At 35.6% G+C, this 22,567-nt stretch overlaps 1 protein-coding gene across 3 annotated transcripts; it reads right to left on the bottom strand.

The window, feature by feature from the left end:
• Positions 1–288: 288 nt before the first annotated feature.
• Ac3 (Adenylate cyclase 3) lies at positions 289–21,634 on the bottom strand. 3 transcript variants are annotated; one of them, XM_073080888.1, is made up of 21 exons: positions 21,507–21,634; positions 18,164–18,804; positions 17,436–17,585; positions 17,244–17,359; positions 16,829–16,940; positions 16,621–16,748; positions 16,211–16,369; positions 14,376–14,514; positions 12,594–12,689; positions 12,243–12,334; positions 10,971–11,226; positions 10,591–10,674; positions 10,060–10,164; positions 8,936–9,144; positions 8,066–8,141; positions 6,519–6,741; positions 5,812–5,894; positions 5,423–5,524; positions 3,042–3,290; positions 2,208–2,354; positions 289–1,082 (listed from the first exon to the last, which is right to left on the bottom strand). In XM_073080888.1, exons 2-21 carry the CDS (start codon positions 18,701–18,703, stop codon positions 990–992), a joined length of 3,159 nt encoding a protein of 1,052 aa, XP_072936989.1. In that variant the 5' UTR covers positions 18,704–18,804; positions 21,507–21,634; the 3' UTR covers positions 289–989. The 3 variants fall into 3 exon arrangements, with proteins under 3 accessions (XP_072936989.1, XP_072936990.1, XP_072936991.1); XM_073080889.1 differs by having other exon boundaries at positions 18,164–18,880; positions 21,507–21,620; XM_073080890.1 differs by lacking the exon at positions 21,507–21,634 and adding an exon at positions 20,485–20,681.
• Positions 21,635–22,567: the final 933 nt, after the last annotated feature.

Raw genomic sequence — 22,567 nt, 5'->3', positions numbered from 1 at the left:
ATATACCAAGCGTGTCGCTTTCGTAAATAAATCTCTTCAAGATAGAGTTAATTGCAGTTCATTAATAAAATTTCATGGTGATAGGTTTAGCTTTCCAATGCATGAATCGTTATCACAAAGATACTGTTATTTATAGTTAATACTGTATAATCTATAATATTAGAGTTCATTTTGGTAAACAACATTCATAGTATAAAGTATGACAGAATTGAAAATATTAAAATATTTTAATCCTAACGTAATTAATCATATATTGCAATGGTAACTCTACAGGATTAAAAATAGGGATGCCTTGCTCATCGTCATTTATTGTCAAGTTCGAGCTCGTACAAACTTATTCACAACACCACGCTTAGACAAACATACAGTTATAAATCTGCAGTACGGACTGCCGATGGCATAACAGTAGACAGACATAGTAATTAGGATAAAGATACTGGATATTTTATAGGATGAAAATATTTAATCAATGTTTATGTTACGGTTAATGACTAAACATAAGGTTAGCTGATTAAAGTTAAGCTTAGATTCGATCGTTCGCTACTTTTGTTTTATTTCACCTGTACGAGAGGATCGTGATTTATCAATAAATATTGGAAACTTTTTGAAATCTATACGGTTACACAACATTGACGATGTCAGAGATCACGGCGCTGCTTTATTTTTCATTTTTAACCTTTAGGTTTCCGTTAATGTTTAGACTCACCCGAGGTATTTTTTTTTGCAAATGATTACAGGTATATACCGAGAAAAATCTAATCTTAACATTAATCCGCTAATCTCATGTTTACATTCACATCTACCTTTTATCTTAACATATAGGTATGTAACCTGGAAGAAATATCCCACTACAAAAGGACACATATAAACACCTATGTCTCAAGCTCAGTGATTTGATAGCATAGATAGAAAAACTATTGATTATCGTTACAATGGCAGAAAGTCTAGACTTAAGCCGTCTATTCCATAGTTCTGAAGGCAGGGTGAGGCTAGACGGGCAGCAGCGGGCGCTCGGCGCCGGCGTCGTCGGGCGCGCGCGCGGCGGCGGCGCCGTTGGCGCGCGGCTCGCCCTCGCCCTCCAGCTGCAAGTTACACATCTCTCACAAGCTGCCCAAAAACATGCTTCTTACTATTTAAGGGTAGTAGGACTTATTGTTACACGTTCTTTTTTGGTTTGATTGGATAGCGGTGACGGATTTACCAGCCCCGGATCTTCAGTTTTTTTTAGGCGGGGCAAAAACTGAAAAATGCCGCCCCCGACCACTTATTTTTACCAAATGAGTTGTCCATTCCAGTTTGTAAAGTTTAAATTTGATTTGACTGAAGGTTAGGACGGCAAATTTACTTTGGACGATTATTTTGCCACAAATACTAATGAAATAAAAATATCTATCTATTTTTACATACATTAAAGGTTAATTAAAAATTTTAACAAAGATATATTGCGTTTTTGACGCGTAATGTTACAGTCACGTCACACTGATTCATGCATAAATCACATAATTGCTGATTATTGATAATTTACGTCACTTTTAAATACTTTTCTATTTTTATATTTTTAGAATATTCAGTCTTGCCATGAGTTTTGAAATATCATCTGACTTTTGTACTTAATGTCTTTTGTAATGAAAGTATGATAAAGATATAGATATTGTATTTTTTGGAATGCTTTCATAGAGTTTTAACACTGTGTGTTCAAAAAATAATCTTAAATGTGAATTTAACTATCAGTACCATTATTATACTTTTAAAAATACAGGCTAATAATGATAAAACCTGATATAAACGCATGATACTTCTTCGTAGATGTTCTTCTTTCTTCAGTTCGGGAATAGCGATGACGGTTAGGACAGTCTGGCCAGGCAGGCCGGACACTGAACACGGCCTGTCCGGGTAGACTGTCCACCTCGTCTCGCTTAATCTTCAATATCTTTAAAGGTCTCAATAAAGTAATCTTGATTGCTTGTGATGCTTCAATTTGTTGCAGGTGTTTTTCTAGTGGCTATTTGTGGATCCATAAGTGTTATATGGTGTCAAAAATGTATTCAAGCTGAAATATTTAAAGCTATTGATACTTTACATCTATTTCAGGTGTTTTTCTAATGGCAATTTGTGGGTCCTTAGATATTATGTGGTGTTAAAAATGTTTAGAAGCTGAAATATTTAAAGCTATTGGAACTCTACATCCGATTAAACTTTATACTAACAGGTATATGTCCAAGGTTTGCAGCGGTATCGTGTTTTCCTTGCAGGTAGTACGTCATCAGCTGGCCCTTCCCCTTGACTGCCACTAAGCCACGTTGCTCAAAATAGTATCCAAAATTCTGAAGAATTTGACACGTTTCCTCTGTTACCTAAAAGTTCAAAACAGAGTTAGAAGTGTCAGATACAAGGTGTAAAACTCGAAACTGTCCTGTACCCTTAGTATGAGTTTTTACGTTTTTACAAAAATGACTGTTTTTGTGTGTGTTTACGTATTTCCCATACATTTCTGATCTATTCCGATACAGTCCGCTAGGGGCGCTGATTGGAAATGTATGGGCAAATACGCAAACAAATACAAAAATAGTAATTTTTGTAAAAACGTAAAAACTCATACTAAGGATACTAAAAATTTGTAAAATAAACCGTCAACAAAACTTCAATAATTAAGAATGTCACCGGAATGGCACATAGAAGTTAGGTAAGTAGGTGGTAGCACAGGTCATCGGAATTTCAATTATAAGGACATACATAGTTGTAAATTTATGCAATAAACTATTTTATGATGATTTGCTTAGAGGCATTATTTAGAAGCTTAGGACGTAATGACGATAAATAGCAACACGTAATAGCAAATCAATTGACTAATTGCTGGTGATTTAAGCTTCTCATAATTAATTCCTGTCATTATCATTAGTATAAAAACTACGTTTCACAGTTGTGCCACGATTTCTCTTCGAAACTAAGAAATTCTTGGAAAGGATGTGTTACGTTTCTGCTGCTCCAGTGCGAATTAGTTTATATTTATTATAATCTTTGAATTAAACAAGAAAATTTACCTGGATGCAGCCAGCTTTGCCAGTACTTTCCATACGCGAAGCGACGTTGACGGTATTACCCCATATATCGTAATGAGGTTTCCTAGCCCCAATAACACCAGCCGTGATAGGTCCGTGGTTGATGCCCATGCGCAGTACGAAATGGTTGAACGACTGCTCGTTGATGGCAGCAAGAACACGCTGTAACTCAAGCGCGAACTCCACTAAACGGGCGAGGTGTGCCCAGCGAACTAACACACCGTCGGAGGGCTGCAAAAAAATATTTTCCATATAATTTCCAATTAAAAGTAAGAAATGTATTGGTGGCAATGGAGTTAATTTACCAATGCACCTGTTTTCGTGCTTATCCTTCATAACTTAGAACAACAAGGCAAACATTGCACAGCACCCTGGGTTCTGTCGTGATTAGGTCATGATGCTATATTCTGGTTGAAATTAACTACTGCTATATATTATATGAAGTTAAATAATATCTAGTAATGTAGATTATATGTAATATTAAGTGGATGTTAATGTTTTGAAAAGTATGTAGACACATTATTTTGTTAAACAAATTGACTCTACATTTTTGTTATTGCTCCTCTTTACTTAAATATTTTCTTTTCTTAGTTCTAATAAGGGAATTCATTCTGTAATAACGTATTAAGTATGACATATGTATGTTTTTCGTACCTATGTATATCAGAAATAGCAAAAAATCAAACAAAACAACTTTGGAAAACACATCGCACAGAATACTTGAAAACATTGGAGAAGCCTCTTGAATACCAGACACTTGCTGCTCAGAATACAAATGAGCGAGTTGAAAGCTCTTGGAGTGGCGACCGCCTAGTGTCTCCGTGAGATCGGATCGAACACTCGATTGTCAAGCGGGTATATTTGATTTATATTTTTATTTATTTATTTAATCACAAATTTGGTACAAATAAAATACATTTAATTATACCTACTTGCCAAACTGTTTATACAGTATACTGCGCGTATTTTCAAAAAATGTCTAAAATAATAATTTATACGAGTATGATTAATTTCTATCGACAGAAATACGTTCATTTTTTGTTCAAGATAAATGCTATTTTTCTACCTTCATAATTAGGTAATAGGACAGAAAAAGTAAAAAAGCGTTTATTTGTTTTATTTAGTGTATCTGTCTGTATATAGGGGAAATTTTAGACAATACTGGATTGAGGTGACGTCGTTTATAACGCTAATAATTTGATGTGAGGTGACATATACTAAGTTGTTTTTAATCTGAAAGTACGTAGCGTTTTTGCGTGAAATGTTTTTGTGCCTCACGAGCGAGTAACGGGGTGAATGACTTGTCTTAAAATTACTTCAAGTTTTCTCTCATGTCCTAGACATCCGCAAAGTGAACCTAGAATACAATTGATAAAAATGTTTTATTAATGTACGATTCATTCGTAGAAATTGCACTCTAGAAGAGTTAAACAATAAACACACTCGTAACATTTTCGTTTTATAGTTTTATAATGATGCGGCGTTTTGCTATAAATCGTAAAAGTCTATTGATTCAAACCGTCTTAGGAACTTTCTCTATTGTCAAATGTATGTTTGCACATTCTAGTGATCTTCCTTTCTTTTGTTTATGTAATAAATGACATACTCATAGGTATATAATTATATATCTATCTATTATTACTCCGGTTGCTAATAAAATAAAATTATTTCATAAGAATGTCATGTAGGGCTGTAGGTACGATAAACCTGGTTAATATTCGTAGGGTTCCTCTAAGCCATCGCCGGCGGTCCTTGATCAGAATAGAGCGAGGTTGTATTTTAGCGCTCTTTGTTCTATGTTTTCAATTCACATAAATCATATTTTGCTTAAATAAATAAAAAATATTCTAATAGATGGCTAGAAAATTGTTTTCGTATTTGATTTTTTGCGCCTCTCAATCGGAACGTCCGAAATTCGAATCCCAGGCACGCACCTCAGATTTTTGAAGTTATATGTACGTATTAGAAATAAATTAACATATGCTATTAAGTAAATGAAAGTATCGTAAGGTGAGTCTAAGAGTTCTTTCAAAAAATTCCAGCGGTCCTCTCGTTCTACCAGTACCCTTACCATGTGTTTTTACGTTTTGACAAATATGACTGTTTTGGTATTTGTTTACGTATTTGCCCATACAATTTCCAATCACCGCCCCTAGCGGATTGTATCAGAACTTGGAAATTGTATAGGCCAATACGTAAACAAATACCAAAACAGTCATATTTGTCAAAACGTAAAAACTCATGGTAAGGGTACTGCTCTGCTTTCAGCATTCCATAGGCGATGTTTTCAACATACATACCACCAAATTGTTTTTACTACTGCATGGATACAAAAAAGCTTGTGTTATTAGTTTAAGTCTAACCTGCATTTGACGTGTTGGATTAAGACCGGAGGCTGCCATGTACGTAGAGCTTATTGTTTTGATTTTGATGATATCCTTACTGAATTGCGGGTCTTCTAGCAACTGTAAATTGAAAAATATAAAGTCACAATTCGAATAAACATTGGTACATAATGACTACATAATGACATATCATAAAAACTTAAGCTTGTGTATGTTTTACTAAACTACTTAAAGACGAAATTGTTATAGGGACTTTAAGTAAGAAGTGTGTAGATATAACTATATTTTCAATACTAGTGTTTGGTTCGTAAACCATTTTAAGTTTATGGCATCATTAATAGGTACTTATAATATTCACTTCAATGAAAATAAATAATAAGACATTACACATTACACATGTTACTCACCAGATCAAAATCCGATATAACTTCATTGAGGAATCGTAAACATTCTAGGCCTTGGTTGTTAACAGTCTCCTCTGAGTAGAATTCTGTAATGAATTCATAGAATATGTTTATTATTTCCCGAGCGTTACTAACGCACTATCAATATACCTATTACCTACCTATTATTATAACATTTGTTACCTGCTGTTTATCGGAAGTGGATTTTATATGTGTTTATGTCATAAATACATACAAAATCAAATATACAAACACCTACCACCAGACCTACTATGATATGTAAATTCATCATTCAGACAACTGTCAGGCCGGGGATCGAATGCGGAACCCTTTGCGCGTCAGACCGGTATGGTGACGGCTCCGCTACACGAGTCGTCATGACATTAAAACTGACGTTTTAACAGGTTTTACTCAGAACTCGTCACGGGACGATATATAAATTTTAACTGAAGTCTCATGAGGACTTTTTTCGATGCGATTGTGGTGGCATAGCGCATTAGGGCTGACCGATCGCCAAGGAAGTGTACCTACGGCTCTCGACGGTATTAATGTATAGTCTTCATCGGTATTGTTATTACTAACACACAAAATATTTGGATAAAGGTCATCAAGGCTGACCAGTCGCCAAGGAAGTGTACGGCGCTCAACGCATTATTATTACTAACACACAGAATATTCAGATAAACCAGCGACCTAAAATGACACAGCACCTGAAAAGTTGGGCATAGAAGCGAAGAGCACGCCGACCTCGGCGTAGCTCTGGCTGTAGAGGTCGCGGTGGTGGTGGCGCGCGCCCATGAAGTGGCTGGCGACGTGCGGCGGCAGCACGTTGTGCACGAGCGCCTGGTTGCGGCGCCGCAGGTCCGCCGCCTGCTCCGCCTGCACGCGCATGCGCTCGCCGCGCGAGTGCCGCGCGCGCTCCAGCGACTCGATCTACGTTGTTAGTTATCAATGTAGATGTTTCATCTACCGACGACCGAATTTGACAATTGTATGGTGTGGTCAAATTTTGATCGTAGTTACAACGTGAATAGATTAATTGTTTTATAATATAGGAATAGCAGACGAGCATGCAGTTCATTTGATCTTAAATGGCTACAGCCCATGGACATCTGTAACCAACCCCAGATAAAATTAAACCCCTACTCGAAGTCGGCCACAGATGCGCCGCCACCCGTGAGGACTAAGATGGAATGTAAGGTGGAATGTGGAAAAAAAGTAAGCTTCTCTTACCACACCCTTCAAAACACAACACAGTTGCATTAAACACTGTTGTTATTAGACAGAAATAGGTGTGGCGGTGGTGCTGCCGGATTCGAACCACAAAGGGTTCTACCACCTTCACTGTAACGTATGTTTTGTCTACCGATGATCGAATTTGACAATTGTGTGGTAGAAATTGACAAATTTTGATCTTTGGTAGTCAAAAGGTGCATAGATTGATTATTAATAACAGGCGCTAGCAATGTGGACAACGTTAACATCTCTTACTTTAATTTTTGATGGCATGGAGTTACTCTACGGTCCTGGACATCCACAAAGTAAATGAAAAAGAACGAAATACACGCGTGAGATTTAGTATTATAATGTTGAACGTATTAGTACAGATCGTAAAAGTAAATTGATTGATTGATTGATAAATAATCCATCGAATATCCTGTTTTGTAAAGTAAATGGATTTACGCAGCGCCTGGTTACCTCCCTAGTTACGCTAGACGTAGTCCAGCAAATGTCTAAGTAGAACGAAGAGGTCAAAAAATCAACAAAAAGTGGTTACAAGTAATATTACTGTTCTATTATTTAAACGTCTTTTTCAATGCCATACTTGGCCTGTGTGCGCGTTTAGAAACAATAGTAAACATTGCTTATGATACACACATGCAACAACTGTTCATAATGTGCAAAAGGCAAGGTTAACCGCATTCAATGTGCAACATAGAAGGTAAGATTGCCAAAATTTTAATTCAACTTAAATATCGCATTAGCTTCATCTCAGGATTAACTGATGGATGATTTTAACTTTACCTATTTGACATAGTTATTTGTCTATGTATAATCAATTGAAACAATTATTCTCATCAAAACTAGAGCATTTACATTCAGAAGTGGAACTTGCGATCGCTATAAGTCATTCAGTAACAGCAAGTAGCCGAGTAATAAACACATTGGCTATAAATAGCGCGGAAGACATACATTATCTCCGCAAGATTACACTCCGAACCGCGAACAACCGTTCCCAGAAATCCAAAATACTCACGTATCTGTTGTATATTAGAAGAGCAATCACGATCATGAACAGCATCAGTATGTTTCGGATAGCATATGTAAAGGCGCTGAAATAAAAATAACATAAATACGTATTTTAGTGAATACACGGTAGATATGTAAATATACACCGTACACACACACACACAAATATACACGGTAGGTATTTTAATATATTGCAAAATTATCTTCATATTAAATTTAATAAATGGCTGAATAAAAAAAATATCAATTAATACCATTATTGTTGTGAATTAATTAGATTCTCGTTCAAAAAATACAAATACATAAACTATAGAATAAATAGTTCAGAATGAATAAACGAAAATATCAATTTAAGGCGTATTGTAATTTGTTACTATTTAAATACTACGTAATGGCTCAAATGTTAACGTGTGAATGGATTAAAAGAAACAAAACCCGTCAGTTAAATTAAATGCATCATTTTTTTACCATAAACTCTTTAAATGAATTAATTTACAGTAGTTAATTAATTATTGATGTAGGTCAGAACTACAAAGTATATAGAGAAAACATCAAGTGATACGTGAAGTAATAACTTACTATGCGTCTTAGTATCACTACCCTATTAATATTTGATAATCCACAAATATATTCAATCTTAGTATCTTATTTATCTACAAACAATATCAACCTTTGATAATTACTTAATATTTATATTCCTTTCCTATGTATCTATATTTTCCTAAACTTCCCTGATCCTTGTCCTTTTCCAAATTAAACGATCTTTACTTTTTTATATTTTGAATTTCCCCGTTTTTAAACGTACACCAACTTGACATTGGCAAAATGGTCATAAGACCGAGAAGCCATCGCAAAACCAAAAAAAAAAAAAACTTACTATGCGTCATAAAAGTGTTGAGCGTAATCGAAGGTGACGTTGTACGGCAGGAGGTAGGGGTCGCGGTGCGGGCGCAGCGGGCGCAGCAGCGCGGGGTGCAGCAGCGCGGGCGCGGCGTGGCCGCCCGCCAGCGCCAGCAGCAGCGCGCACCGCTGGCTGCCGCTCATCGGCCACACCCACAGCGCGCCGCACGCCGCCGCAGCACCCACCTGCATGGACATTTTTTTATAATGTAAGAGCGTAGATAAGTATAGATATCTCAACGCCTTGTAATTGAAGGAAACCATTAAATGGCTTAACCGGTTAAGTGGTACCGACATCCGCAGTTAAGTGGTGCATAAACACGAAATCGAAGAAAAAGATCGAGGAAATATCGTTTCATTCGTAAATTATCTAAAAACTACATTTTTTTATATTTTTCAAACACGAAAATAGATGACAGTAACAATTTCAGTTGTCAAAACTGGTTACATTTTCTTGTAAGGAGTAATCTTTAATAATATATGTGTAAGAGTAGTGTTATTTTATTTTAATGTAGAGTAGTAGACGAGCATGCAGTCCACCTGACGGTAAGTGGCTACTGCCACTCAATTCAATTGGGTGGCAGTAGCCACTTACTATCCAAAATGTATGTTTCCAAATGAAAATTGTAATCAACCTTAGATTAGATATTCTTACATTAGGTCGGCCACAGATGTGCCGCTACCTCTAAAGACTAAGCTGGAACGCCTCGGAAAAGTATGTCTCCCTTACCACATCCTTCCAACCAAAATACAGCAGCGCTTAACACTGCTGTTATTAGGCAGAAATAGATGTAAGAAAAGGACGTAAATAGACGGTTAAAAAAATCCTAATCCAATTAGAAAAGAGCTGGTGATCTTCGAATAACTGACCAGATCTCTTTAAAAGCTAAGAATACTATAATAGACTAAATTACTTCCAGACCTTTTATAAGCGTGATTTAACATTTATCGCAGAACATGGCAGAACTCTATGTTCCACCACGATAGAGTGTGTAAAGTTGTATTATTTGCCTGGTCCGTGTGTTTTAACATGCATATTATTTGTGCACTTGTAATATTTAATGTAATGATATTATGGCAATGTAATAAGATAGCACATACGTGGTAGTAGTAGGAAGGATGGGCGCAGTGCCGGGCTCCGCTGTGCGACGGCGCATCGTCTCGTAACCCATCTTGCAAGGCCGTTTCAAAACTACCGCAGATTATCTGTAAATGTAATCAAATATTTATTGAAACACCATTTATAATTCCTTAAACACATACAATTATGGTGAAGACGTTTAGTATTGTATCAAAATAACTATGATTTAAACAATTAATAATTTACATTTTGATTTAGAATATAGAGTTCGTCGTAGACCGACACCGAGTGACACTATTAATACACTTATTTCTATTTTATAACAGTAGCATATAAATGTACCTAATGTTTAAAAGTTGTAAGTCATGCAGATATATCTAATATTTCTTCTTCATTCTCACAAGCCGTAACGCATTTGTGATAGGCCTCAAGTTTGAGGTCAGTAGCAGAGTACCCGTATAAGAGGCAGTCGAGCAGCAAGCTCTTCCGCTGCATCTACATTACACCTTATAACATAAAAATTCGGAACGACTAAAAACTTCTATACTCACCAATGGTGCGATATTGGCCGTAACAAAAACTGCTATATTGAACAGGCCACAGAATAGTTTCCAAGTAGGGCTGATAGTCTTTTTCTGAAAAGTTAAGATTAATTTTTATCAGTTAGAGATTTAGTTTAAGGTTATTAAAGCTATTTGGTAATAAATTAAGAAGCTGTCTGTATTATCCAAAATATCTATTAAGTTTTCTAATTTTACAGTTACTTAAATGTTAGTATAATTGCATTTTATTGTGGCCCTTTTCCCTCCTACTCTGAAAGAAAACCCGTGCCCAGCAGTGGGACAGAAATGCGCTGGCGCCAAGGTAAATATTCATTCCACAAGTGTTTCGCACAAGCAAACATAATCAGTAAATATAAATTGCAAGTTACCTTAAATTGAGCATATCTATAGCCGGCGTAGTAGATGACATTGACCAGGCCCGTCTCGAGGACGAGAGCGAGGTACACGGCGTGGAGCGACCAGGTGGGCGGCACGGCGAAGCTGGCGAGCACGACCACCGTGGGGATCAGCAGCAGCGGCGGCGCGGCCACGGCCAGCGGGTACACGTCGCTGCGCCGCGCGTACGCCTCCTCAACCTTGCTCGATTTGAACGTCAGGCAGAGAGTGGTCGCGTTCGCTAGCTCCCTGCACACAGTGACGTAAGCCTCGACCGACAACTCATCGTTACATAAATATACGCGGCGATTGCACGAGTGAAAGAGATTAGCGTTTCACGAGATTGCAATAACATGCGTTTTTATTATTTATTGTTGAAATTAATAGTTGTTAATCGCTTGAAAAAATATTTATACATTTTTTATGTTAGTGTTTATATAACTATATTAAAATTCAGTAGTTTATATGCATAACTTTTAAAAATACTTATATTAAATATTTAAAAATAGAAACAAAATAGGTATGTAGTTTGCTAATCAATTATTTGTCAGAGGACTATGACAAGGTTTACAAGCTATGTTGATGTTACAAACGTTAAAAAGAACTTAAGTGCTCTGGGGCTGAAATTAAAAATTGTATTTAACTTTTTATTATATTTTAAATAAAAAAAGGCAGCAGTCACTGCCGTCCATTAATATTTACAAACAACTTCTAATTTATTTATTTTTTTATTTAACACTACATTACGTAACTGACCTTATTTAAGTATCAATTAGTTATTTTAGATAAGAGTTTTTACTTAAAATCATAAACTAGTTAAGAAAATAAAAGCAAAAGTTCGAGAAAATTTGCAGGAAATGTAGCTTGAATTCAGGAAAATAAATTGAAACTCGTTAGATACTACTGGTCACATATCATTAACTCAATTTAATATTTACGAAATCCAATCTTAATTTAAAATGTTAAGACATTTCATTCATAAATATAAATTCAATAAAGCTTGGTTAGTATGTAAGGTCGTAATACTTTTACCCTCGCAGTTTTATACTTCCGTAGACTGAGAGAACTACTCATATGTATGAATATGATTGAGTACATTTTGATCAAAGCAGATGACAAAAGCCGAGGGCAAGTAACGTTGCACGTTACGAATAAGTAGCTACGTAATAAACACATGCTTCTATTTTTCCACTGACTCGTTTTGTTAAGTACTAAAATTTTAGAATCAACATACGTTTTGGGTTAAAAATAAAGAAGGCACTTACTTGTCATCGTCTCTATTGACGAGTTCCTCCTCTAACATTGCGTGTATTTTCAGTTCCTCATTGTCCTTGCTCTCTTCTTGTGGTGATAGCACCTACGGATAATGTACGAAGCGTATCTATGTAAATATCAAGCAACAAATCGATATGGACGCAATGTAGGTAGCATATTCGTTAGTGCTCAGATAATTCTAATGAGCAATTTGACATCGGTAACGGTTACAAGCGGTGTCTTTAAATGGGCTAGTGCAGAACTAGGTTAGAGCATTGAGCCTAGTGCCCCGGTGTCCTATTTTCGGGTTTCGGGAGCAGGCGGGCGGCAGGGGAATGGGGAGGTACGAGAAGTGCACTCACAGAGTCCTCGTCGTCGTCTTTCAGATCGGAGAGCGCGTCGGCCATGTCGCTGCTCGCCGCACCCTCCGCTATACACCTCTCCTCACCACCCTGGTACTAGAATTTGCATCAACTGAATTAGTTAACCTAAATTACATGAATTGAAAGAAGCATCGTGAAAATGTATGCAGGCCTATACACGAGTATTTTGTTATATTAAACGACGTTACGTCAGTATTATATCTAAACAGCGATCAAATATTTATTCATGAATCTTTAGTACATTTATTACCGTGAACCGACAGATTTACGTTCTCTTAAAGTATAAATTATAAGAATACTTGGTAATAATCTTACTGTAGATTGGGAAATATGTTTGAGATTTCTGATTTATTACATTAAATTAAGATGTAGTTATTAATGATAATTTATTAATTGCTTTGGCTGGTATATGATAAAAGATTACTGCATATATATAACTTTAGTCTCCCATGGCTTAACTCTACCTTTAAAATATTGAAATCATACTTGTAGGTACTCTGCCAATGTTTTTCTTTTATAAGTGCAAATGCACGATTCAATAGCTTCTATTTAATAAGGTTAAATGAAAAGTACGTTTTTAAATACGTACTTATATTTCAGGGCACAAATATCTACGGCACAGTGTTTATATTTCCGTAAAGAAACCCTTAAAATATGTTCATTGTTCAGTGATTTTTAATATTAGTGAGTTTTGAAATTTTGCCGAATAGAATATGAAATTATAAACTTACAAATCAACAATTATTTTTAAAATCGTAGACAGGCAGTATTTCGACAGTGTAAGTTACACATAAAACCTTATTTTTCAAAACATACCGTTTAGTTTCGGACTTTTTTCAAGGCTTCGAATATAATTATTTTCATTCTCTATGTCCCGTCTTCGCCATCTCGCCATCATTACATACTTAATTATAGGTATCACTTTACTTTACTGTATCCCTTTACTGAGCAATACAAACTATCCCTCAATAAATTATAATTGGCTATTCACTACTTTCGTTTGTTGGAAGTGAAATCACCTGCTTTTAAATACTTATAATTAGATACTGCAAGTTAAAGGACAAATAAGGCTAATTAGAACTCACGGAGTGTTTTAAGTCGTCTATACATATGACAGTTGCTGTTTTCACAACGCGTTAAATAAGTTTCCGCGGCGTCACGATTGTTATATTTCCGTTGCACCTGTAGGTAACATTACAATCTCTTTCCATGGTGCGGTTACTACGCAACCGCGACGGATACATATTCGCGCAAAGCTACGGTCTCGTGAGATTTGAAACTATACGCTGCGGAGATCGAAGAAAAACGCTCCGTGGTTTCTCACTCTGAACTTGATTCGTCCATTGTGTGTACTATACTTACTAATTTTTTTTTATAATATAGGAGTAGCAGGCGAGCATGCAGTCCACCTGATGGTAAGTGGCTACTGCCGCCCATGGACATCTGTAATCAACCCCAGATAGGATTAGATATTCCTACCTGAGGTCGGCCACAGATGCGCCGCTACCCCTGAGGACTAAGCGGGAACGCCTCGGAAAAGTCTGTCTTTCTTATCACACTCTGCAAACCGGAACACAGCAGCGCCTAACACTGCTGTTATTAGGTAGAAATAGATGTGTTGGTGGTGCCGCCGGAGTCGAACCACAAAGGGTTTTACCACCTTCCAACCATCTTCCGATCTTCTTGTTTCTCTTCATGGTTTGTTGTAACTACTACTCATTTCAGTGAATATAGAACGTAATAGTAACAGGTATTACTTACGGGTTTGAGCACGCGTACAATGAAGTATGTCTTGATGCCGGCCTGCCGCAGCATTTCCTCGCGGCGCTCGCCGTGCGCCGGCTCCACCTCAAACTCGTTGTTTAGAAAACTCAAAGTTACTTCTGACACGTGCACGCGCCTAACGAACATAAAAGTAACATAAATATTGCTTCACTGTTTATCTTTACGTTAGGAAATAAATAGAAACCCGTTGTTGTCAATCGCTCAAACACATTACTCTGAATTGTGTTATTACTAAAACGCTCGACAAAATAATTTATTACATACACACTATTATGCCTGTTTCTCTCAAAATATTTTTACTTTTACTAAGACAATAATTTAAACAAAACGTTCTAAAGTCAAAAATACTACTTAAAGCCGAAAGTTTTCGATGTTAAATTGTATTTTTTATTTAAGTTATTCAAAGTCTTAGATGCACATTTCATTTCATATCTTGTAACAGAATTCGCAAAGATATTCATGAACGGAAAAATATTAACATTGGATCTGAAATTTACCACGGAACCCAAATACACTATATATTAAACTGCTAGCATCTAATATCTTTAACCCAGCGTATAGTAGAACGAGCAAGTCATTATGACTTGTCGTGTAGCCGAAGACATTCTTACGCGTATTTGTCAAAAAAAGCCTAGGAGGGAATTGTACAACTGAGATAAGGTCAAGGCTGTAGATGAATATTAGTATACTAAACGTACTTCTCTTAAAATAATCAGAATTATGATGCAAAATTATTCAAGAAACTTAAATTCAAATACTAAAAGCAAAACATTTAAATTATGCAACTTGTAAACAATGTCGATCTTGTTTATACTTATTTCAAACTAATTTACAACTTGGAATTTTTCAAATGATTCCAAAACTATGCAAACCTTCGGATTAATAAAGTTCCACATTGCTCATATGAGCACGCCGGATACAACTAACATAATAGACAGTTGTTTTGAATAGGTTACTGGAACTATTAATTAAAAGTGGAACAACTATGCAGCGGTAAATACTAAACACTCTTTTGTTTAGCGCCAACCCTATGTATGAGGCGAGAAAAATGACAGCATAACGGATGAAAGATGACACCATGTTATGAATGAACAAATAAAATTAATATGGCACTACTTTTTATAAATGGACGCATATTTACTGATGCTTAAGATTACACATAATTCATGAATATTCTTACATATTGCAACTCTAATCTTCATTTATAATCGCATCTGTTTAGGTAGGTACAGAGTACCTGCAGACCCTTCAACGTTTATAAATAACAATTTTAGGGCAATAATTGATAAAAAATAATTATCATATCCTAAAGTGATATTTCAATTAAGGACTATTAACATTAATTCTCGGCCACATTCTTCGAAGAGATTCCGACACATTCTAAAACCGGCCCATCAGCATCCTCATGGAAGGAGAAAGTGGTCGGCACAAACAGGTCTGCTGACGCTATATGACGGCATCGCCCTAAGGGCTTAGGAAAAACGTGGAATAGAATAAGGTGAAATGTTAACCTCAGAGTTCTTCAAGTTTACAAATAGGTAAAGTAGTTTCAACAATCAATGTTTTCAACAATTCATCTTTTTGACTATTGTCTAGCAGTGGACAATAATGGGTGGAATATGATTTCTTTTTAAAGCGTTTTAAGTTAGTTTTAGAATGATAGAGAAACTATGTGCAACTTCAGAACTTCAATCCTATTTGGGGTTGATTACAGATATATATATATATGGCCATTTATCCATCAGGTGGACTGCCTCTTTATTACTTCTACTATTTCCTAAAATGTTACACATGTGTGTTTGTTCAATTACCCAGCCATGCCGCTGCTTTCCATCTTGTTTGCAAGCTCTACATCTCGGGAGTATACGTCGAATTGCCATTGTCGTTGTCCAAGAACGCCCGCCAGAACTGCCCCCGTGTGAATGCCCACGCGCATGTCTACTGGTGAATTTGTAGTTTGTTGTACGTACCTAAAAATATATAAAATTTTAAAAATATATACAGCTCCAACTGTTACACCTCCCTGCTAGTACTTCAACAACCACTGCTAATGTTTCAAAGTGTTTATAAAATCGTACGGTAAATTATTTACAAACTAAACCGATCACCTGTTTATACCTTTTAGTTTTTCGGCTGGCATTTATTTATTTTTCCATTTTAGTTATTCAAATATCAGAATTTTTCTAAAATTAAATATTATAAAACGCAGATAAATGCTCACTTAATAGCCTTAACCATAGATAATCCCATGTGCACGCAAAGGACGGCATGGTCAGGTCGCTCGACTGGTGCGCCGCTAATGCAGTAGTAACAATCTCCAAGAATTTTTATGCGAAGTTGCTGATATTTCTATAAAAAACATATATTATTATACTTTTTATATGTTCATCAAATGTAAATATTCATCAAGATAATGATGAGTTCAGTACCTCAGCGAGACGATCAAAACGGGCAAATAGTTCATTTAGTATAGCGACGAGATCCTGTGCCGAATATGTTGAAGAAATGGCAGTAAAGCCCACGATGTCTGCGTACAGGATGCTAGACAAGCAAAAAGAAAAATAAACATTTTCCAATAAAAATATTCTTCATTATATTTATGAAGGTGGTAGAATCAATGTGGTTCAACTGCGGAAGCACCACGGCCCCGCCTATTTCTAATAACAGCAGTGTTAAGTACTGCTGTGGTCTGGCTTGAAGAGTGTGGTACAATATTCTTCTTCTTATCTGAGGCTTACTTAGTCTTCAGGGATAGCAACTCATCTGTGACCAATCTCAGGTAGGAATTTAGTCTTATTTGGATTTGATTACCGATGATTCTTCACTGTAATAAAAATAACTTACCTAACATTTTCGTGTCGCGACATATAAATCTTTTTGAATTGAGTATCAATCAATCCTAAATCTTGTCGCATCTGAATAGCAACATGTTCCGGCAGTACCGAGAGCAACAGGCGTTCCTATAACAAACATTGTTTCTTTATATTTTTACTGTTGAGCAGTTAAAGTTATCAACAAATTTAGATTTTTATATACCTGTTCTTTACTTTGCTGTTCGATAGTGAGTTTGTCCCGTAAGCTTCTTTTCGTTTCTTGAAAGGCACTTCGCTGTTGACTCTCGCTGATGGCATATGCAGCGGCTCCTAAGAACGTGGCTCCCACAAGCAAAGAAGCATTTGCCACTTGCTGCCAAAAAATAACGATGTGCTGCTTACAACATAATATATAGAATTTTTTTTGACCTAAATACATCCATAAACTACTGAATCGCCTCTGTCAACTGCAAAGTTACTTATACTTTGAAAGGTTAATAAAACATATAATTAATATACAACATATAATAAGGACTTGAAGTGAAGCTGGGTACTTATTTCAATTCATCACCTATTACTGAACATGGTTAAAATACAGGCTTTCTGTCGTTTACCAAGACCAAAATATCATGTAGTCAGTAGGTCTAATACAAAACACTTCTTATGAAGCAATCATCCCGACATATTATGGTCTTTTGATGAAGGAAGATCTACCCCCAGGCAGGTTACCACTGTCTGTCTGGCGCTATTGCCGACTTTTTGAAGGAAAAGGTTTTAGTTACACAAGGAGAAAATAGTCAAAGAGCATAGGGGCCTAAGTTCTATCGAATGCTATACATAATTATGTGCGGCATTTGTGCGACGTTGCATTGTGGCATAAAAGTCAGGTATTTTTTTACATAAAAACTGTTTATATTCAGAAACCAAAAAAGACATTACTTTTAAACTCACCTGAGAAACGAAATCTTCAGGAAGTCGGCCTTCAGATGCCATAGCATTGTAGTACTGTGCCAGGATATATGAGACGGAGGAGATTACGCTGTAGACTATTAGTAAAATGTAATGAAATGGTAAAGTTGCGAGCGTTAAGTATTGAAATACTACTGCCCATCCGAGCATTTCGTTGTAAGAATCTCCAACGCGACGAGCGGCAGAATAGATCAGATGACCCCATAGAACGAACCATACTATGTGAGTACATGGGGTTCGTGTATTGGGGGCAAAAAAGTAAAGTAGCAAAAATACCACATTCAAGAGCATTTCCACAAAAAGTGGTCTAAAAACGTAGTCCAATACTCGTTCTCCTGGCACGAATGAAGTAAAAGCTTGCATCATAATACCAGTAATCAGCAAGCGCAACAAGGCTCTCTGTTGCAGCCTGCGAGTGTAGGCCGAGTACAATATTTCGTCTGATAAATCGGTGAATCTCCATGGTGGAAATAGACACATCCAACGTTTTTTCAACGATCTGGGCGGCACTGACTTCTCCATGTTGTCTTCAGGTCAGTAATTTAGGCATTTCCGATGTAAAACATATTTTGAAACTATGTCTGATTTGTTGAAGTTTTCATTCGTCAAGAAATTTATTGTTGCTTTAAAAATAAATAAAATATGCAAACATTTTCACACTTAAAACACTATAGAAAAAATGCACGGCGTAAAGGTTTCCTGTACGAAATAATGTGTTCAAATAGCATAATCTCCTATAAACGACGTGGATATTCTGTAAAATTTACATATTTCTTTCGTATTTTTCAATTCACTGTAATATTTGTGTTTTACATAAGATAAATGACTTGATGTTAACTCTTAAATACTTGTTTAAAAACAACAATCCCTAAATATGTCATGTGCGTATGACGAAAAGACTTGAATGATTTGTGTCGTAGACGGAGCTCGTTAGAAAACATTCAGCGGAGACTTTCCGTTAACGGTTGCCTGATCGAGGACGCTGTGTAATGAATAAATTACACGCTGAAACATTGTTCCGATATCCGTCCATTAGTTAAGCCGTCAACTAGACTAGAATTCACTTGATCATCTCAGTGTTGTTACATTACAACTTATTTTTCATATTCACAATTGTTTCTATTTATGACGCGTACATTAGCGACCGTGAATTTTTTTGTAACTTGTATAAGTTGTTATTGGTTTTATTTATTTTTCACGTTAACATCGTTTATGTTACTATATTCAAGAGTTACAGTTCCTATAACTAATGTATTTCTATACATTAAACAGGCAAGTTATATTAGTTCCTATTTTGGTACGTGTAAACAATTGTTTTGGGATTTAAACAAACGATAAACACTATAATGACGTTAACATAATTGGCAATATGAAAAGGGCTGTTTTACATAATACTTTAACCTATAACAGATGGTACCTGCGCATTAAGATACGAATATTTTCTATCTACATTATCAAAAAACTACTATAACTATGTTATGTCTCATTTCTAAGGTATCACACAAAAGCTACTGGACCTATTTTGATGAAACTTGGATTTAAGAGCTTATTTTTTGGAAATTAGTGAACTAGGTGCCCAGAAAGTGAAATAAATAATAGGAACTATTATTTGGCCAACAATACCCGTATGCATCTCTACATCCAAAATTAAAAAGGAACAATATGTTTAAATAGTTCTTTGTCTCTGCATCTAATTTCATTAAATATAACACATAGCCTGATATAGTTTGAATCTATTGATCTACTGTACCTAAAAATATCGTTCAGAATTTAGTCGCTCCGTTTGCATTATTAATTTTAGTGCCCTTGTATCTTTTTAAATAGATATAAATCTATGATTTTTTTCTAAAGTCCAAATTTTTGCACTTGATTTAATGAACTTAGTAGACGCTTGAGTATAAATTATATCATATTTCCGAGGATTCTTTTTTTAAACACAGAAAAATCCAGAAAAATCGTCCAATTCTTATAATAGTAATGTTATACCTATTAATTAAATGCGTTGGTATGCATTTACTTCACATATATTTACATAACTTCACATATATGAGAGCCACAGACCTGTATTTGTTTTGTACCCAAAACAGGCCTCTGATGAGAGCAATTAAATTAAAAGACTCTATTTTTCTACATGTTACTGTTATTGTCTAGTGATCTATGTCTAATTATCATACGAGTATGTATTTTTTTTAATTATAACTAAACTGAAAACTAATACAATCCTATGTACCTTTCAATTCCGTGGTAATAAGACTAAAATACTCAAATATGTTATCTAACACTTACCTACTTGCTGTACTTACATTTAACAAAATTGCAATGGAAGCGTTCTTTATCTAAATATCCGTTTGTAGTTCCTCCAGGTTAGGCTATATCTAGTTTAACTACGACCGTGCAACTTCCGTGCTCACGACCCAATTCGCAAAGCAATCATCTAAGAGGTGCAGAAGAGATTGCATTAAATTGTAACACATTTTCATTTTCCCCGAACCAGGCTAACCTACTTAGAAGGCAAATAGATAGGTACAATCTTACAGTATCAATTCATTGTGGTAGGTTAAGGTCACTCGTTTCTTCGATGTAATTTTAACAAGAAATAAATCCAACGTTTTTTGTCATTTACAATTTGTGTGACCCGGCATGGTAAGGTGAAATCCGCTTTTTTTGCAATGTGCACCGTTAGGTGTAGGATAAAATAACATGGAGGTAATTTAATGATTATAAAATATATGAAATGTTTATAACATTTGTATAATTCCGATGAGTCAGTTACCAAAAAGTATTGTGCTCGTACCTATATATACTTTTATAGTTAGATAGGCGCATATCCCCGCCTGACCTATATTTAATATTTGCAATGATTATATAAAATATATCTTGTTATATTTCATTTACAATTTGTAATAAATAATTTATAATGTTCAATCAAACCAAAAAGAATCGTTGATCTTTCTTATATTACGATCTTGATTGAATATTATATTGAACTTTATCAAAAAACGTATCAACTTAAGGCACTGACTCCATCAATCTGTGTTAACACTCGATTATTTTTTTATATAAACAAAATTTGAATTTTATATATTATTACATGAGAGTTAAATGATTGATGCTTTCTTCAGATATCATTTCTGCTAATATTTCCCGCCGAAATGTGTGACTCTAATGGTGCAAGCAATCGTTGTAAGAGATTATGCTATTGACCCATAAAATTTCAACAACCCCGAAGGTCGTTCAATCGATATTGGCCTGGGCGTAATATATACATTTAAAATAACAAATTCAACGCCACAACTCATATTTTCATAAGAGGATTAATAATCACCCGAATATTGAACGTAATGGGGTGATATGACGGAAGGGAAGACCGCGTACGGCGCGAAGGCGGTGCGCGCACGTGCCCGCGCGCGACTGCCGCGCCGGCCGCCGCCCTCCGCGCGGCCTCGCCGCCCGACCCACCCGAACTGCCCCAGACGTGCCCTGCTGCCTGACACATTACATCGATTCACTCGTTACTCCGCAAACGCTTTACACAAATCATTTGTATCTTCACTTTACCGCTACGTACGAGTTTGTTTAGAAACAAATGACTCACTGAGCAATTCGCGATCTATTTTATACAATTCAGCTCTACACAATGATAAAACTTGTCGTTATAACCGAATTAAAATTTAAATATGTACATTTTGTTAATGTTATGCAAAAAAGACAAAATGTATTTATCAAATGCTAACAAATCATTATGAAATTCATAATAATTGTACGCAGCAATTTCAGAGTTTCAGAGTTTCAAGAGTCGTAGCCGTAGCACGTAGCAGATAGAGTCTCATTGATCGCGTGCTCTCGCATACGATCCACCCCTAAGTAATTCGCTCTCTCAATAATTTAGGTCAAATTCAATTAAATCTTTTTTATTTCAACTTCTGAAACTCTACAGTATTAATGTACTCTTAAGCAAATATACTCATTCCTTATAAATTTTGGAAAGTATATTAACTCCAATCACTTTTAATAAACCATATAATAATTAATCACATACTAATACTAATACTACAAATAATTATCAAATAAGTTTAACTGTTTAATTATTTGATAAACTATTATAGGTACAATGAATTTTCTGAAATAATATCTTGATAACATTGAATATATAGCTTCCGTGTCACAAATATATCACCATTGTAAGCATTATACATCATATTAATTTCTTCCCATCTTATAAAAATCATTGAGCTCAACTTGTGATCAAAATCTTTCTAGATTTCAACCCCGGCCTGGCAAATATCTGCATAGCGAATTTATTTACTTACATATTTATCTAAGTACTTATACTTAATTAAGAGTATGTAGTAGGTATATAAGTAAACACATGCAAATAATTGTATC

The sequence above is a fragment of the Epargyreus clarus genome, unplaced genomic scaffold (assembly GCF_041222505.1).
Source record: "Epargyreus clarus isolate Ecla_fem2 unplaced genomic scaffold, WU_Ecla_fem_2.2 ptg000015l, whole genome shotgun sequence".
Taxonomy (NCBI): domain Eukaryota; kingdom Metazoa; phylum Arthropoda; class Insecta; order Lepidoptera; family Hesperiidae; genus Epargyreus; species Epargyreus clarus.
This window is presented reverse-complemented; position numbering and strand designations above follow the sequence as displayed.

Coding starts and splice junctions, on each gene's coding strand:
- Ac3 (XM_073080888.1), bottom strand. CDS start 18,703: ATGGAGAAGTCAGTGCCGCCCAGATCGTTGAAAAAACGTTGGATGTGT. Junction 12,690..14,375: donor TTGTACGCGTGCTCAAACCC/GTAAGTAATACC, acceptor TGCAAATTCTAG/TACCAGGGTGGTGAGGAGAG. Junction 2,355..3,041: donor GCAAAGCTGGCTGCATCCAG/GTAAATTTTCTT, acceptor TTGAACTTTTAG/GTAACAGAGGAAACGTGTCA.